We start from the raw sequence: 19300 nt of genomic DNA, 5'->3' as shown, positions 1-19300 counted from the left end.
CACCGGCAAATATAACTGATAAGGAATGTTTAACAGTTTACTTGCTCCAGATTTTTTTGGCGTGCCCAACATTCAAAAAGGAACATACATACATGCAGCAGACTCTTTTGTGCGTGTATTAACGTAAAAAAAAAGACTGGAAAAAAGTCGAACTTCTCTGCAGACATTATCTGTGTGCTGCTAGCTCAAACTGTTGCATTCACCGTTTTGATTACAAGATATCGCATGTGTGCACAAATACACCAAAATCTGATCTGTGGGCTAATTGCGATGTTTTTGCTTCCAACAGCAATCCATCAACGACGCCATGCACTGCTCCACCCTGACCAGGATGAGTGGCAACGGGAGCGGCGGAGAGAACGGACGAATCCTCACCCACGACTTCCCCAAGACCGTTCAGACACTGCCCTGCATGAGCCACACCGCCAGCATGGGACTGGGTGCCTCCGGCATGTGATCATCATATTACTGTGCTGGCGGCGAGGGGATAGGCAGGGTGGGGCAGAAGAAGAAGAGCACAGGACTCTAATAACCTCAAAAAAAACATAACAAAACCCATGGCTGTCCGGTTTGACCCATCTATTCTCCCGGCTTTCCCAACTTGAACAAAAACTTACTGCCAAAACGGACTCTTAAAAACCGCTCCTCGCAAATGATGAACAGAGAATCGCAACTTTTTTTTCCTTTTTTTTAGTAAGTGGGTGTTTGAAAAATAGATATCGAAAAAAAGAAGGGAAACGTGCTGCAATAAAGAAGTCGTCAACTGGGCGTGTTTTTGGACTTTTTTTTTTTTTTACCGTGTTCATTTATGTGGAAAAAAAAAGAATTTTATTCTTCAGTGTGACGCCTGCGCTGTGCCATTTCGATGGAGCTGTTGACGTTAGTCTGCTTGTGCAATATCTTCACCTCCACTGCTGACCTTGTACTACCTAGATGCTTTCCGATGGCTGATGGATCATGTCTTTGCACAGATGTGGCAGAGGAGGACAAACACTTGTGACTGCTACGATGATATGATGTTGTTTTCGGGATGTCCCCACCTTCCTTCACTCTTACATTTATACTCCATTTTTGAAGGACTACGTGCTCAGAGTAGCATAGCCAATTTTTGTGAGATAGTGGTTTACGCTAGATTGATAGCGCAGATTAGTTCGTCTCACGTATTTTTGATTTGACTTGTGTTTCGATGACGGTTAATGATGTTCAAATCAGAAGTTGTCCAGGCCACGACAAACAAGCATTGCTGCTAGACGTCATTGAACACATCATGCCTTGTCTTAGTGCCACATGACCATTCAAATGCGGAACATTGTACACAGATTGAGTTTGAGTACTTACATCGATCATCAAAGCAGTCATTGGGCACATTCATAAATGCTCACCTCAACCTACGTGAAAAAGAGAATGGAGATGACACAATGACACATTATCCTGTATGTACAATACTGAGTGACCTTAAACTGTATTCTGCTGTTGTGACATTCATAGCATAATACACTGGACAGTCTTTTTGAAGACAAATTTAGAGTTTATCTACAGTTGTTGCAGCATTGATATGTTTTGTTCAGTACTGAGCGAAAAAGCCAGAAAGCCGGCTTCCTCGTTGTTGCTAGCTAGCACAGCAAGGAGGGGGTGCGATTGATACACTCGATGTGACTGACAGATTTGGAGTTAGTATTGCTATTGGAAGTCAAGGTTATGGTGATCACTGCGCTGCTTGGCTCTCCCGAGTTCTCCCTTTCAGATCACATCAAGTATCGAGGAATCAGAGTGACAGGCCTGGGACATTAGAGGGCAGATGTGACAAAGAGCAGACATCCTAGGTTTGGCATTTAGGCCCTAAAGTAAGATTCCATACCAGAGCATTTCAGTACATTTAACATAAAAGGACCGTCGGTGATGCACTTTGCATTTCTTGGGCCCATTTTGTCACACGCCATGGTTATTTATATTCTTATGCATAAGTGGCCAACGGCAGAAAACAAACCTTTAGCTAATTCTGTGATTTAAAACGGAAAGATGATGTAACAGGAGGGAAAACGAGAAACACTGGCATGATTCTATAGGTTTTTTTTTTCATTTATTGACAATAATTCCAGAGATGCGAGGATACCAACAATTTTCACTTTTGCTTTTTTTTCATTAGAACAATTTGAGTGTTTTGCTGCTGTCTGTACTAGTTTACTTGTTTGATATAGCCAGGAGAAATGTGTTGTCACATATTTCAGTATGAAGATGTTTTAATCAAAACGCGATGACAGTGTTGACCCCCGTCGCTCTCACAAGGCTCTGATCATCAATAAATCACAACGGGCCGAAACAGCTTTTGCTTAAATCCCGTCTGTCCTCAAACCAACATTTTACACACAAGTAAGATATTCATGAATATTCTCATGACAGTAGCAATTATAATAACAGCGCACATTTGTTTTCGTGTATGAAAATAGTTTTCATATATGCAAACCAATGAATTGCCTCCAACCATGTACCAACAAATGACAGTCAGCTGTAATTTTTTTCACAAAGTGCATCACATATTAAAACCTAATTTATATGTATTTTTTAAAGGTTTATTAGGAAATAATCCTTAAAGCAGTACATTCATTAATAATGTGGCTTTCCCACTTATCCAGTAACTACGGGGAATCACGTGTCCTTTTTTAAGCTTTCACCTCAGACAGTAATATTTCAATTTTATTTTTTTGAACAACTTCTACACTTTTTCTATGATAGCCCTCTCTGCATTTTCTTTACATAGAAATAGATAGAAATAATTGGTAGTACTATGCTGACTGCAAATAGCGGGAGGACCTGTTATTTTAGAAAAACTGAGAACATACACACGGTGATAAGAAATGTATTGGATGTTGCGCTCTTATCATAAATGCACAAAAGCATATAAGTGGATAGGGTCCAGTGCTTTAGCTTTTTCCTTTTTTTTCCTCCCCAGGCTTGCACATTTTGCGACAAATGCATAATGCCTTGATCATCCTTAGGAATTTTGTGTTTTGCCATCCTCTCTGAAGCATTCAGTCCCAGTTTCTCCGAATGTTACAGTATTAGTGCAGCAAAGGTGCAGGATAAAGTGAAGGAAATATGCAGTATTCTGGTTTGTTGTATCGAAATGAAATTTCAGCAGGGTCAGGTGATTCACTGATATTTTTTTAGGTAGTATCAGAGCAATAAGTTACAGTATCAGACTTTGACTAGTTCATTTTTGTTTTGGAAGATTGGTAATCTTAGCTGGTTTTGTTCTTTTCATTGGATTTGTCAACAATAATTTAAAAAAATAGACTATTGCCAAACTGATTGTTTAAATGGAGTAGTCGTACAGCTGAAAAATGTGCCAGGAGAGAAATCACTCACATTTTTTTTTCATAACACATCAGAGCCTGGAGCTATGTAAAGGTTGCATTATGTGCCTTCAGCCAGCATGAACATATTTTCCTCTTACATAGCTATCACTCCACCTCAGCCCACCTCCACAAATATTCCACTGCAGAGTACAGCAATTTCACATACCCAAATTGTTAAAAGGCTTTCAAGTAAATATAGGAAATGCCGAAGTTTAAGCAGAGGGAGCAAGTTGAGGGAAATGTGAGTAAAAATTAAAGTTTCTTTTTAAAAGTGGTTCAAAATTATAGTCATTGAAAACAGAAGTCCTAAAATGCATCAACCATCACCACTGGCTTGATATCTGCGTGTCTTTAACAGTGTCCAAGGGGGTGAGTTTAGTCTAAGGTGACTGGAAGGTCGAAGCGCTTGAAATGGGATTTTCACTGCTGTTGGATGCCAGAGGTCAGCTTTGGATTATGTACTGCAGAATCTAGCTGACCTCTTATTTTACAGCCAAGCGCCTGTACAAAGGCAGCATTCATCCTCTGCTTCCACAAATGGATGTGCTTTTATTTTTATTCCTGAGTTTGTATCGTTTTTTTTCCTTTTTCAAGGGTATCAAATCTAATGTGGAACCTCTCTTTCCGCCATTCCGCCATAAGTGGGCAAGCAAAAATCAGACATATCTCCACATTGTTATGTATATAAAAGGATTTTTCTCTTCCCCAGTGAAAATGTTTGTTCTCCTTTAAATCAAGCCTCAGTGTACCAGAATTAGTTACCTGCCGTGTGAATACTTTTTTCTTTCCTCCTTCATATGCGTCTTCTTTTTTCTGATGATGTATTAATTACTACGACAGCACAGCACTCTTCTGTGGAGGCTTTATCTTGGGAAATATGTTTTATATGGCATAACAGGATTTGTAAAAAAAAAAAAAAATTAAACAAAATGAAAAAGTTTGTTTGTTTTTTTTTAAAAAAAAGGGACATTCAGTGTTTGTATTGTAAAGGATAATTAGGTGGCACTTTGAAGGCTATGAAAAAAGTAAACAACACACTGATGTTAATTAATCTGCAGACGCTTTTTGTTGTTCAAAGCCAGTTTAGAGTTGATTTTAATTTAATCTCCTTTTGTTTTTTTGTTTTTTTTGAAGTGCTTAAAATCTATCACCATGTGAATATTTCTTTTTTTTTTCATGGTACTTTTACTACTGGGATCTAATCACCAGAAACACTGTCATGTTTTTTTTTAACTCTACAAATGTTAAAATTGAGTTTTAAAATTCAAAGTTCAATAAATGGGTTCAAAGTTTTAAACTAAATAAATATAAAAGAATACAGAACACTGTTAGGAGTCAGACTTTTGAGAAATCTTCTTTTTTTTCTAACCAAAGTGTCCTGGAAAGAAGTCATCATGCTTTTGTAACTGAATAAAGGAATAAACTATGGATATTTGTTCAGTTTTATTTCCACTGGAGTCATAAATCTCACTCCGTGCCTTAGGCAAATGGTATATGACTTTAGATATTACAAGCAGAGAAGGATAAAGCGTTACCCGGGTCTGAAAGGAGTGCACTGATCCAAAATAATAATAATAATCTGAGGTAGTCTGTTTTATTTGAAAGCGGACAAAGGAAGACGGTGTTACATAAGCTGCTAGACAACTGAACGGAAACAATCAGGGTCATCGAGATTAGTGAGTACAGACACTTAATCAAGCAGCAACTCAGTGTGCAACTCACTTGAATTAATTGGGATTTTGTAATATGCATCATTTGCTGTACAAAAACAGGCAAGTGCATATGCATTACCAAACAGCACAGTGTGTGTGTGTGTGTGTGTGTGTATCAGTGGATGTAATGGGAAGTAAGAGGAGTGTAAAACGGTGATGGCATGCTGTTCATTCTACTGACATGGCAGTCATTTTTCCCATTGTAGATATTTAATCTATAACAGCTCTTTTTTTATTAACACACTTTATTAGGCCAGCAGTCAGATAGTGTTTTTTTTCTGTTCCATGCACCTTTGTTATTTTTTTTACATGAAGACCTGCGTTATGCTGTTATCATTCCTGCCCCACACGGTAGTACTCCAACCTGTTCAGCTGTTGTTATGTGAATTAATTCAATTCAGTCAGGAAGCTCGCTTAGAACGAAGCTATTGTGTGAAAGCGGTCTATGTTCTATGTTTGGCTTATCTCACCTCATCACTCCCCAACAAAAACAGCATGATCAGCACAGCAGGGGAGTCGTGGTAATAGCGTTCCCCCTTCCCAGTGGTGAATGAAAACCCGGAGCGTACAGGTGGATGCTGATTGGAAGCACTTTTTGAGAAATTCTATATGAACAGTCATAACAAGTGTTACCATAGCTTTTGAAGGAGACAGCGCTGCAGTAAAAGATCCAGCAGAGCACTGACGGCTTTAATACTCCGCAGTGATTAGCCCCTAAAGCCTTAACCTATTTTCTGAAATTTTCTCTTCAAAATGCATCCCAAAATCTGTCAATGAGAGCTCAACAACTTTGAACAACCTTGGAATGATATGCCCAAGGGACGCTTTGCAATACAATAGATCCCTGTCACCAAGCTTGTGGGAGATTTTATTACTTCACTTCTGCTAAATTAGGTACTAAGCTTGTCTTATAATAAAAAGCAGTAGTAGTTCTAAAAAGCAGAAACTGTTCATTTTTACCAGGGGCCAACTTTATTGAATGCCCAGAAATCTTCTAAAAACCTGCTTTTCAAGGACTTCCATGGGTGTTGTGTACCTGTGTGCACATTTAGAGAATAAGATTAAAACAAATGAAAAACAAATCACACTCACCAGACACTTCACTGTGTACATCTGTTCTTCTGCTTGTTAATACAAATATCTGATGAGCCAATCATATGGCAGCAACTCAGTTCAAACGGAACCAGAATAGAGGCGAAAGTTGATTTAAGTGACTTAGAACGTAGCATGGTTGTTTCAGAGTATTTCAGGAGTTGTTGATCTAACAGGTTTTTCTGTCTGAAAAAGAGAAAATATCCATTATTTTCAATATTCAGTTCTCTAGAAGAAAATGCCTCGTTTATGTCAGAGGTCACAGGACAATGGCCAAACCGTTTCAAGCTGATAGGAAGGAAACAATAACCACATGCTGTGGTATGCAGAAGTACATCTCTGAATCCATAACACGTCAAACCTTGAAGCAGATGGGCCACAGCAGCAGAAGACCACATCAGGCTCCAGTCCTGTCAGCTAAGAACAGGAAACTGAAGCTACAGTTCACACAGGCTCACTGGAATTGGACAACAGAAGATTGGAAAAATGTTGCTTGATCTCAAGAGTCTCAAGAATTTATTCCAAAACAGATAAAAGCATGGTTCCATCCTGCCTTGTATCGACAGTTCAGGCTGGTGGAGAGGGATGGGACGGCGTTTATGTGAGGGACTAGCATGGTGAACCTACTTTACCTAATTACCTAAAATAACTGACAGATAACTGCCAAGTCAGGCTTATGTGCTTTTATAATTAGCAGCAAGTGACCAAGTATGCATGATTTCATCGTTCAACTAGAACTATCTTTCAATTAGAACACATAATTCTTACTGAGAAGTGTCATTTTTGAAAGTTTATGTACTCTTGACAACAAATACTTCTACACTTTAGCAAAGTTTTGAATGTGCAAAAGGAAAAACGCCCTAATACATCCTGTGTTGCCTATATTTTATTGACACGAAACTCACATCATCTCAAACGGGCTTCTTGAACATCACAGTGAGTCCTCCGTACCCCAATGGCCTCTACAGTCACCAGACCTCATGCTGTGTCAGTGAAGCTGCTGATGGTTGGGTACAAATCTAACCCCTTGACGATTCAAATTCTTTTTAGTGCACTAATTAATCTATTTCCCCGGGTATGTTGCATATATTTAGACTTGATGCATCATCCTTTTGATGCATAAGGGGTGAAAACAAAAAAAGAAGAAGAAATAGTTTTCATTTCTTGGGATAAACATTTCATGCAACACCCGCTTCTCATATCACTGTTCAGCCTGGAAGAAGAAATTATTATTATAATGAAGATACAAATATAGAATGTACCAGCGTGCGCTGCGCCGAGCACACGCGCCTTTGAGTGTGTGTGCGTTTGAGTTTGTGTGTGTGTGCACTTGTGTGTTACATTAGAGATAGCAGGGTGTCATGCTGTGTCACACCCCATGATTAGTGGCATCAACCGTCGGAGAGGCCCCACTCTTTTTCACTCTGACAGCCAGCGGCCTACTGTATAATTAACATCTCTTTTGTCTCTCTTTCTGCTGCTGTCTCCTTTTTTTTCTGAGTGAGGTGTTTTCAGCAGTCACAGGATTTTTGCAGTTTTGTTTACCTCCTCTGACCTGGCAACTTTCTAAATTCTTGTTGTGACTTTGAAATAGGGCTGTTTGAAGAAACTTGTCTGACATCTCAGTGTGATTTCCTGCGCCACGGGCCTGAACTAACCATCTGTATTCACTGGGTCTGATATGTGACTGTTAATGTCTAATAGGCATAAAGAGTCTGACAGCTCAAATGAACTTTATCTAAGGAGAATGAAATCATATCCCTAGGTTTCAAGAGCCCAAACAGTCAGACTTTATCTAAAATTAAATCTGGATGTGCCACCTGTCCTGGATATTGGAGGATGGGTAAATAACATAATTTAGGCTGTCCTGTAAAGCTTTACTTTACTTTCTTCATGAGTGCACTATAAAAAAAATGCCCTTCAACATCAAATTAATGAAGTTCTCAGAGAAAACTTGCAGATAAAAGAAAGCAGTCATATTATGTACGGGTAAAGAAAAAAGTTTGATAAGAAAGAAGTAGACATTCGAACGTAGGGGGCAGGGAGAATATCTTGTTCCAGCCTGGAGAGTCATTGAAAGTGAATGCTAGCTAATTGTGTCCAGGTGCAGATTCCCCACACTTTCTATCCCTCATTAGAGAACTGTTGATGAGCAGCAGCTGAATCATACCTACACAAGTGGACACACGCACGCACGCATACTCACACTAATAAGCATATTCACAGATTTTCTAATAGGGATGGTTGATTAGCAGTGGGGCCATTTGCCAAGAGACCAAGGCAAACACAGATGTGGACACACAAACACAGGCACGCGAAATAGTTCAGCTTTGTAGATGAATGTGTCTGACACATCACTCAAAGTATTTTTTTTCCTTGTAAGAGAATATTTACAGAAGCACTAAAATGCCTGAGGTTACTTTTTTAAAGAAATGTCCCAGGTTAAAAAGGACCAAAAAAACTGAGGATATAGTACAGCAGGGTGTACAACTCTCAAATAAAAGGCACAAGCTGGTTGGAAAAGCACAAAGAAGTAGTTCACAAGTGATCAGAGGACAAAGTCTCTAGTTTGAGAAACAGATGCTTCAAAGATCCTCAGGTACCAGTAACAGCCTGATGTTCTGGTTTGTTAAGGGAGTAGTAAGCCTGCACATTACTGCTTTTTAAATGCACGTGTGTTAAACACAAGGCCTGTGTGGCCAGGATCGAGCCAGCAAAGACTCCAATCCAGCCCTCTGGACGGCTCTGGAAAACGTGAAAGAGTGCCCAGGTCTTGAACTTCTAACAGTGTAGTCATTAGTTTTACAGCTGATGATAAAGAATCCCTCCTCAATAGCTGTTCAGACTAGATCAAAGTAATGAAGTAATAAACAATTAAATGTCAGAATTTCACTACTATATTCATTTGATTTTTACTGTGGGTTTACAGAAAAAGGATTTTATTTTTTTATAACTTAAGTTCAAAGTAACCTGTATGTGGCCCATGTTGTAAAATGAGTTTGACATCCCTGCTTTGACTGCATCCTTCAATCCTTTACCTTACACTTCCCTGAAGTCCAGTCTTGGTGGCAGCAGACTAAGCAGTGTACTCCAAATGTCCTTCTTCCCAGCAACACTTTCTAGTTCCTTTTGGGGAATCCTGAGATGCTGCCAGGCAAGATGAGATATATACTGTAATCTCTCCAGCAGGTTTTTCTTTCTTCTTCAGTGTGTCATGATTTATGAGACGAATCATCATCAATTTGCAAAATCTAAATGCATTTTAATGACCAACTAAATCACTGTGGGTTTTGATTTCCACAATAATTAGTGAACACAACGAAGCACACATTTCAGCTTCTGTATTTTGAGACCAGGTTTTTGGAGACCTGGAATGTAATTGCACATGTGTCTAAGGCGCTTCTGTTGTGTAATTGTGCTATTGGCTATAAATAAAATAGACCTCATAGTCAGCACAACACATGGTGCATGTTTGAGGTATATTCTCATGGTTCCTGGTTCTTCTGGATTGTTTGTCGTTGTTTCTCCTTCGCTCCTCACCTGTGCACCCTACTCTCCTGCCACTTATCACGAATTACTACTTACCCGCCATCCATCATCAATGACTGCTCCCATGCTACTTAAGGCCTCAGTGGAGACTGATTCCTCACTGGAAATCACCTAGCGATTTCCTTGTGTTCTCCTAGTGCTCCTCACCAATGTTCCCTCTAAGCTGCGCACGTGCGCAATCGCGCACTGCTGGCATGGTCTCTGCGCACAGAAAATCTGTGTTGCACACAAAAAAAAAATCCAACCTGAATTGAAATTAAAATAAATACGTTAACAATTCTGTTTTGCAGTGTGAGTCAGTAAGTGACTGGCTGCTCCAGCCAATGATGCGATTCACATTCGTATATACGCAGCTAATCAACATGGTTGACAGGCTATGACAGCGTCCTTATGTGCCCACACTGATGTTTTAGCTAGCAAAGCGGCATGGCTGATGTGGAGAGAAGCCACGTTAATGACAACGTGTACAACCATTGGAGATGTGAGCAGGACAGACGGAACAATTGACGGAAAAAGTGTGGACTTTGTACCAGTTTTTATATTGTGTTGATCGGCCACGTAAAACCAGAGTTATGATAAAAATATATGCAGTGTTTGTTTTTTTCCTGAATACTACTGTTGTTTATATTTACTGCTGGAAGAAACGGTAAAAACGACGTTTTATAAGGAAAGGGCTTGAAAGCACTCCCTGCCTGTGAGCAAACTAAAACCAAAAAACCCTACTCTTTCCTATTGGTGGAAAAATCTACCATGTCGACCAATCAAAAAATGATATGGCAACATGGCATTTAGTTGTTTAGGAAGGGGGAAGTTTTAGCAGTGACAGCAGTGTTTTGAGATGTGAGAGATTTGCGACATTTAGCGTGTTTGGAGTCTAAAGTTAGTGTGTTGTCTTGTGTAGTTAGTGTGTAATGTAGTCAATAGTTTTGTTGTGTGTGTCAGAACAGTGAGGCGACTACTGAATGTTACAGGAGTGATACATCTCCTGTTGTCAGGTCTGCAGGTATCAGGCTGTTGTTCTCCTTTATCTCATAGTGGACAGAAATTATTTTTTGGAGTGGCACAAATAATTTGTGTGGCATCAGATTTGATGCAGAACAGCTGATTGTTCGGTAAATAGTTTGAAATGTTTGTTTAAAAAAACGCCTTGGCTGCATTTTTAGGTAAACAGCTGCAAAAAATATTGTTGTTTGCAAAACTCAGTTACTTTTTTGAAGAAGTAACTATATAATTAATTGCCCAACATTGGTCATTATATACTGTATTTTGCAGACAGAGAGTTACAGGACTCTCTCCCAGACCACAGACTCATACTCATAATACAAGTCAGAGCTTTATTAAAAAAAAAGAAAAGAAGTTGTGTTTTCAAAATTGGAGTTCAAGTTATTTTTACTTTTACAAGATTTTTTTTAAATTTCCCTTGTAAGTGGGCTAAAGCACTTAATTAAAAGTAGATGTAAATGCTGTAATTTGATTGTTTTAATAAACCGTGTAACTTGGATGGATTCGATGCTGGTGTGACCACAGTGCACATGTCTAATGTTGCTCACAGGGGTCCAAGGGACCACTCAGGGAGTTTGTGTGTTTGCTCAAACACATGACAAATTAGAGGGAACATTACTCCTCACTAATGTCAGCCTCTCTTCTTGTGTATAGATTTCCCTGGACACTGGCCTATTTTCCTTCCCCGTGGATCCCGAGTGCATGAGCATGTGTGAGAGCGAGTTTGGACTGGATTAGTGTGCGGATTGTCGTGAGTCACAAACTGTGTGAAGAGGAGTTTGGACCTTCCCTTGTCACCTTGTGACACTTGTGTAAATAAACCACCTTTTGACTTTTCATTCAGAGTGATTCCTGCGTTTGAGTCCAGCACTCGTAATCATGACATATTTTTTTCATCTCTAAAATAAATAATGTATTTACCACAGTTCTGTGGTCTACATAGTAAACTTGGAGGATAGAAACAAAGTATCAGTCCAATACCAGCGTTGGTATCAATACTATCAAGTACTTGTTCTTGGAAAACCTCCAAAGAGAAGTGCCCAGAAGGAATTCTAACCAGATGCCTGAAACACCTCAATTGGCTCCTTTTGATATAAAAGAGCAGCAGGTCTAGTCTAAGAACTCCAAAACTCTCTAAAACTCCTTTTAGCTGCTTCTATTTGTGACCTTACTTTTTTGCTAATTATCCAGACTTCAGACTATAAGTGAAGATTGGAATATAGGTGGGTTCATGAGTTCAATACCTGTGATAGTAAATATCAAATCCACTGACTTTTGCTCTTAGATTTATGGTTTTTGGAATTGTGCCGTTCCATTCTTCCAGGATATAGACACATCAAAATAGCTGTATAATAACTGTTTGGGGTAAGGATTTAGCAAAGGGCCAATCAAATATTTTCTGTTTTATTTGTCAAAATCATTTGGGGGATTTGTTTAAAAATACACAGGTGGGCTTGTGTCTTGTATATGGCCTAAAAATAATAGACTGTACAGCTACAATGACTGTAAAGGCATCAACATTTCAATAACCACCCTCTATACTCCTAGTAGATGCTACCTGTTCTTCTGCTCATGAGAATATTTTTAATTCAATCATAACTTATGTTGGTTGAATACGTTGCATTTGTGTGTAACGTTGATACTGTGTGTGTTTTGTTTTTTTAAATCGGGTTTTGTTCGGGCGTCTTCTCCTGGCGTGTGAGCCATGTTTTTCCAAATAGAAAAAGAAAGGAAATCAATAGCGGTGAAGACGATGCTGTCAGCCCATGTTGGAGGGACGGAGTAAAGTCTCGCAGCCATCGAGGAGGCAACGCTTGTTCCTCATTGGCGCAGCTTGAATAAACTGACTCTGTCTCTAATAAAAGGGCACCGTCACACTCAGCTTCACGCCTGTTGCCTCTTCCACATTATCTTTACCTTTCATGTCACTTGTAATTCACCTGTTTCTCTATTTGCCCCTCTTGGACCTGTCCATTGTTTCTTCGTGTGTGCTGTCTCTACACCCACAAGCAGCTGCAGGCAGTGACTGCACACATTTCTGTGTGGGAGTTCTCTCTCTCTCTGCTTTTATCCATGAGCAAAGACACACAGACATGGGCATGGGTGCATATAAACCCGAGCAAGCGCACATGCACACACGCTACACCCACAAAGATGCTGCAAGACTGAAGCCCTGTTATAGCATGTAGCACCTCTAGTCTTTCATCCATCTAGCCCTCCGGCCCTTTCTTTCATTTGAGTGACTGACACTTACACCATGACGGAATCTGAAGGAAATCTGAAGAAAACATCTAATGACACGTTGACAATACAAAGAAACAGCCCTTGGGCGGACTTAGTTCTCCCTTGATTAACACGAACGTATAACGCATAAAAACGTGCATGCTTTCTTTTTATCGTTGCAATCACACATGCAATATTTTAGCCATTTTGGATCCTTTTTCTGATTATATCCTTCAGTGGTTAGGTACACTTTACTTTCACTTGCATCAGAAGAAGCTGCAAAATTTAAATGATTTCAGCTACTGCACAGATTTGGAAGACCATTGTCGGACTCATCTCGAAGGGAGACGAGGCAGAGTACAGAGAGGAAGTCCTGAAGCTGGCAGCATGGTGTTCAGAAAACAACCTGGCACTGAACACCAAGAAAACCAAAGAGCTCATTGTTGACTTCAGGAGACACAGCACCGACTTGGCCCCCCTCTACATCAACGGGGAGTGTGTGGAGAGGGTCCACACTTTCCGGTTCCTTGGTGTCCTCATCTCTGCTGACATCTCCTGGACAGGAAACATCTCAGCGGTCATCAAGAAGGCCCAACAGCGGCTGCACTTCCTGAGAGTCCTCAGGAAGTACAAGCTGAACTCCAACCTGCTGCTGACCTTCTACCGCTCGTCCATTGAGAGCCTGCTAACCTACTGCATCACGGTATGGTACGGCAGCTGCACCAAAGCAGATAGAGTGAGGCTTCAGAGTGTGGTCAAGACAGCACAAAAGATCATCGGCTGCCCTCTCCCCTCCCTGATGGACATTTATTCCTCCCGCTGCCTCACCAGAGCAGCAAACATTATCAAGGACAGCTCCCACCCTGGCTTCAACATGTTCAGCCTGCTTCCCTCAGGGAAGCGCTACAGGTGCATCAACACAAAAACCCACAGACTAAAAAACAGTTTCTTCCCCAAAGCGATAACCACCCTGAACTCACACATGCACAGATAACACAGCCCCCCCACTTCCCACTTCCTCTATGGACCACCACTGTGCAATACCAATTCTATGTGCAACAACTCAACTGTATATACATAACACTATTTATACCAATTCTATGTGCAATAACTCAACTGTATATACATAACACTATTTATTACATATTACTTACGGCTTGTATATTGTACATTTTATATATATATATGTTTTTCCCTATGTTAATACTGTCCATATGTACATAGCGCTGCAGAACTGTACCCCCCCCCCCAGCATGTTTACACTGAGTAGGAGATGCTCTGTATCTCATTGTACAACTGTATAGTGACAATAAAGGCATTCTATTCTATTCTATTATCTGCATGCCTACCTGAGATAATGTCTCAAAATCAAAGACTGTGCCAGTAATTGATTGACTGATCATTACAATTTCTGCAGCCACCAAAGTGGTGAATGTTTTTATATCTTTTGTGGAGGAAGACAGATTAATCAAAAAGCATGGAACATTAAGTAAGGAAATAGTTGATTTAGGTCCGCAGTAAGATTCTTGCTGCATTCATTAGCAGTGTTGGGAAGGTTACTTTTAAAATGTATTCCATTACAGAATACAGAATACATGCCCCAAAATGTATTCTGTAACGTATTCCGTTACGTTACTCAATGACAGTAACGTATTCTGAATACTTTGGAATACTTAATATATTATCATGCTTTTTACAACAACGTGAATGTACTGTAGCGTCCCTCGACAGAAGACACAGACGATCAGCGTTCCAGTTACCGGTGTTTATTCAGAAGAGTAACACGGGCTACTGTGGGCCGTAGCCAACGCCAAAACAACAGCATAAAGTGCGCTCTCCGCAACAGCATAACCCCCGACACTCTCCTTCTCTTCCGCCCCACACACCACTCACTCTCGCCCCCACCCCCCGAACACTCTCAGCCAACCACACACCTGCTCTCCTCCAGACTCTCTGTCATTGGTAGCTGATCTGATTGACAGGCCAACCGGCCTCTAGACTACTGCACATTCAAGGACACTCAGTAAATCACCATGCTGCGGGTGTGGTCCAACTATGCCATAAGTAACTGGCAATTCTGAACACAAAACACTGATAACACAACAGTCAACTAACTTGTAACCCAGTCCGTTACATTACCCCGACCCCTCAAAGTCCCTCGCCCACGAGGGCGAATAAAGTCTCTCAGATGGCCCGGTGGTCTATGGTGCCTCCTTGGGCGAAGGTGTCCGGAGGGAGGTGGGGGAGGGGCCACGTCCAAAGTGGCTGTGGGCCCAGGGCTCACAGGACTCACAGTAGGGGCTGTCACAATGGTGGTGGCAGAGTCTGTATGGGTGGAGTCCATGTCCGTCTGCGGCCCACCCTGTTGTGCCAGTGAAGTGGCCGCACCCCGATAGGGAGCCAGTCTGTCCCGGTGCAGGGCGACTCTCCGTCCCCTTGGGGGCAGTTGTACCCTATACACCACTTCCCCCAGACGTTCCAGAACCCTACAGGGTCCAACCCAGTCACTGTTCAGCTTAGGGCATCTGCCCTTTTTCCTCTGGGGGTTGTACACCCAGACCAGTTCCCCCACCTTAAAATGTCGGCCTCTGGAATGGATGTCGTAGTTCCTCCTCTGCCGCGCCCCCGCACTTATCAGTTTCCTCCTAGCAAAGTCATGAGCAGACTCCATGCGATCCTGGAGCTTCCTCGCATAGTCAGGACCTGGTTGGTCCCCATCAGCATCGGGGGGTCGGCCCATCATCATCTCCGCTGGAGTCCTGATCTCCCTGGCCAACATCAAAAGGGCAGGGGAGCACGAAGTGGAGTCTTGGACCGCCGAACGATATGCCATGAGGACCAGGGGAACATGACTGTCCCAGTCACGTTGGTGTTTAGCCGTCACTAGCGCCAGTTGCTCTGCCAGTGTACGGTTAAATCTCTCAACGAGTCCATCACTCTGTGGGTGGAGGGGTGTTGTACGGGTCTTATGGGAGCCTAGTTTCTCGCACATGGCCGCGAACACACGGGACTCAAAGTTCCTGCCCTGGTCCGTGTGGATTACTTCAGGCACCCCAAATCTGCTGAACATCCCCTCCATCAGGGCATCCACAATTGTCTCGGCCTCTTGGTCAGGTAAACTGTATGCCTCTGGCCACTTTGTGAAATAGTCCATAGCTGTGAGGATATAGCGGTTTCCCCTTTCTGTGCGGGGAAAAGGACCCAGGATGTCCATCCCCACCCTCTCCATAGGGTACCCTGAAGGAAACTGTTGCAGTTGGGCATGGGATTTGGCTGTGGGTCCCTTCCGTGCTGTACAGCTGTCACAGCGGCGGCAAAAGTCCTCTACATCCCGTCTATGTCGGGCCCAATAGAACCCCTGCCGGAGGCGGCGGAGTGTTTTGGTGACACCAAAGTGGCCAGACCCTGGGGCCCCATGCACTGCGCGAAGCACCATCTCCTGCAGGGCCCGCGGGACAACCAACTGCCACCTCGTCTCGCCCGTAGCCGGTTCCTTCCAGCCCCTTTGTAGCACTCCATCGTGCCGCCGCAAGGTATTAAACATGGACCAGAGTCCCTTTGTGGCCCGTGACAACATGGCGATTTCCTCCCATTGGGGTTGTCGCTGTTCCTCAATCCACCCAAGCACAGGCTTGATGTCAGCATCCTCCTCCTGTTGACGTCTCCACTCTGTTGCATCCACAGCAACCAGCCTCTGACTGGATGGCCGTTCCTCCACCCCCGTCACAGCACACTTTACATCGGGCACCAATTGGTCCTCCTCTTGAGCTTCCTTCCTCTCACAGTAGTGGCATCCGTCCTGGGCACAGGGTCTGCGGGAAAGCGCATCTGCGTTTCTGTGCTGGGCCCCAGGTCTGTGCACGACCTCAAAATCATAAGCCTGCGGCTCCTCAATCCAGCGCGCTAGCTGCCCCTCTGGCTCCTTAAAAGACATGAGCCACTGCAAGGCAGCATGGTCAGTTCTGACCGTAAAGTGGAGGCCCCCGAGGTAGTACTTAAAGTGGCGTATGGCACATACCACTGCCAGCAGCTCCCGCCTTGTGACACAATAGCGGCGCTCAGCTTTGTTAAAGGCCCGACTATGGTATGCCACCACTTTCTCCCCGCCGGGTGTCACCTGGGCTAGCACTGCACCAGATCCGACACTGCTGGCATCTGTGTCAAGGACAAAGGGCAGAGTGGGGTCAGGCGGAGAGAGCACTGGGGCCCCCACTAGGGCTTCCTGCAGTGAGGTGAAAGCTACCTGGCAGCCTGCTGTCCACTGGAAGGTCACACCCTTTTGGAGCAGGTGGAACAGTGGCGCGGCTATGCAGGAGAAACCCCTTACAAACCGTCTGTAGTACGACGCCAAGCCCAGGAAGCTCTTTAACTCCTGCACAGATTTTGGGGTGGGCCAGTCCTTAACAGCTTGGGTCTTATCATCCACGGTGCCGACCCCCCCGGCCCCCAGTCGGTGGCCCAGGAACGCGACCTCACGTCGCATTAAGCAGCATTTCTTTGGGTTGAGTTTTAGCCCTGCTGCCAATACCCTCTCCAGGACCCGTCTGAGGGCCCCGAGGGCAGCGTGGAAAGAAGCACCATGGACCAAGATGTCGTCCAGGTAAACCACGCATTCTCCGCGGGGAATTCCAGTGAGCACCTTATCCATGAGTCTCTCAAACGTGGCAGGGGCATTGCAGAGGCCGAAAGGAAGAACTTTAAATTGCCATAAGCCTCCGCTGGTAATAAATGCAGTCTTTGGTCTGGCGTCTGGTGCGAGGGGTACCTGCCAGTACCCGCTGCGTAGGTCTAGGGAGGAGAACCATGAGGATCCCGCCACAGTGTCAAGGGTCTCATCTATACGTGGTAGAGGATATGGGTCCTTCTTTGTCACCTTATTCAAAGGCCGGAAATCTACGCAGAACCGCCAGTCATCCTTCACTTTCTTTGGAACCATAACAACCGGGGAGGCCCAGGGGCTGGTGGACGGTTCAATGAGTCCAGCACGCTGCATCTCTTGCAGAGCCCTCTCTGCTGCAGCCTGTCTGGCCAGGGGGAGGCGTCTAGGCCTCATCCGAATGGGCTGTGCATCTCCAGTATCGATGTCGTGTTGAATGAGGTCAGTGTGGCCCATATCATCCTCTGAGAAGGAGAAGCAGTCCTTAAAGTCCAGCAGCAGCTGCCAGAGCAGGCCCTGCTCGTTAGCAGTCAGTCCATCGCAATTCTCCTCCCACACCCCCCTCAAAGCTGAAACTCTCCCGCCCTTGTCCAGCGGTTCCTTAGGGAGAAGGGGAGGGCATGAAGCGGCATGGGGTGCAGTTGAGGTCAGTGTAAGTGGGTCCTTGGGGGCGGCCGGACTACCAGCCAGGTCTGGGGGGGAGTCGGCTGCCAGCTCAGAAAGGGCGTGGGCCGCAGGGTGATCAGGTTGGGGTGGCCACCTCAACATCCGAACAACACCACCGTCAGGAAACGAGAGCGTCCCCCCCCTTGTGTCAATAACGCACTCCAGTGCCCTGAGTACATCCAGCCCCAGTATACAGTCTTCCAGGTCTGCAACCCATACAGAGCAGCGGACTGACTTCCCCCCCACACTCAGGGTGAGCAGTGCTTCCCCTAGCATGGGGGCCCGCTCTCCCGTCACAGTCTGAAGCTTCACCATGGTAGGGAGGATGCGATCCCCCCTTCCCACCACATCGGGTCTTAAAACTGTCGCTGAAGACCCGGTATCCACCAGGGCTGAGCAGCATAGTCCATTCACAACTAATGGAGCATACCAGCAGCTGCCAACCCAAGTCCTGCCCAACAAAACAAGCCGCTCCACCTGTCCATCCACAGCTCCGCAGGGGCGCTGTGCACCCCCGTGGGCCCTGAGCTGGGTTGTTCCTCTCGGAACAGGAGGTCGGGACACAGCCCCAGGGTCCTGCATCGTCCCGGCTATGCAGACCCCATGCCGTTTCCCTGATCCTGGCGGGTGTGGGGACAGTCTCGGGCTAGGTGACCCGGCCGTCCACAACCCCAGCAGACCCTCGGCCCTCTTCTCGGCCTTTTTTCCCCACGTAGCGTGACAGCTCTCACCAATTGGGTCAATCCCTCCGCCCATGCGGGTTCAGCGGCGCCCGGTGCAGTCCCTCCTGTAGTCTCCGTCTGCGGTGGCCTGGTCGGCTCAGTCAGGGGTTTAGCAGCCCCAGCACACAGTAACTCTCTCTCTGTAGCCAGCTCCAGGGCCTCCTGAAGGGATTTAGGGTGAGCTAACAGTGTCTGGATCCTCAGCTCATCTGGAAGCAGGGCCTGGAGGAAGTGGTCACAAGCTAATTCGCCCTGGATGGTGGGGGGCATGTGGGCATAGGTGCGGTGGACCAGCCCTTCAATGTCATTAGCCAGGTCCCT

At 44.3% G+C, this 19300-nt stretch overlaps 1 protein-coding gene across 3 annotated transcripts in view; it reads left to right on the top strand.

Annotated features, from left to right (window-relative positions):
- gria1a (glutamate receptor, ionotropic, AMPA 1a) overlaps nt 1-4784 on the top strand; it is a 75915-nt gene extending 71131 nt beyond the window's left edge. For 2 of the 3 annotated variants that reach the window (XM_084941735.1, XM_084941716.1), the window contains exon 16: nt 290-4784. In XM_084941735.1, coding sequence (XP_084797861.1) covers nt 290-457 — 168 coding nt within the window. In that variant the 3' untranslated portion in view covers nt 458-4784. The remainder of the gene's footprint in view (nt 1-289) is intronic. The other variant, XM_084941726.1, reaches the window with a different exon arrangement.
- Nucleotides 4785-19300: the final 14516 nt, after the last annotated feature.

The sequence above is a fragment of the Perissodus microlepis genome, chromosome 2, assembly GCF_051167445.1.
Source record: "Perissodus microlepis isolate ML-2025 ecotype Zambia chromosome 2, ASM5116744v1, whole genome shotgun sequence".
Lineage (NCBI taxonomy): Eukaryota > Metazoa > Chordata > Actinopteri > Cichliformes > Cichlidae > Perissodus > Perissodus microlepis.
The sequence above is the reverse complement of the archived record's forward strand: the minus strand, read 5'-3'. Positions and strand labels throughout refer to the sequence as shown.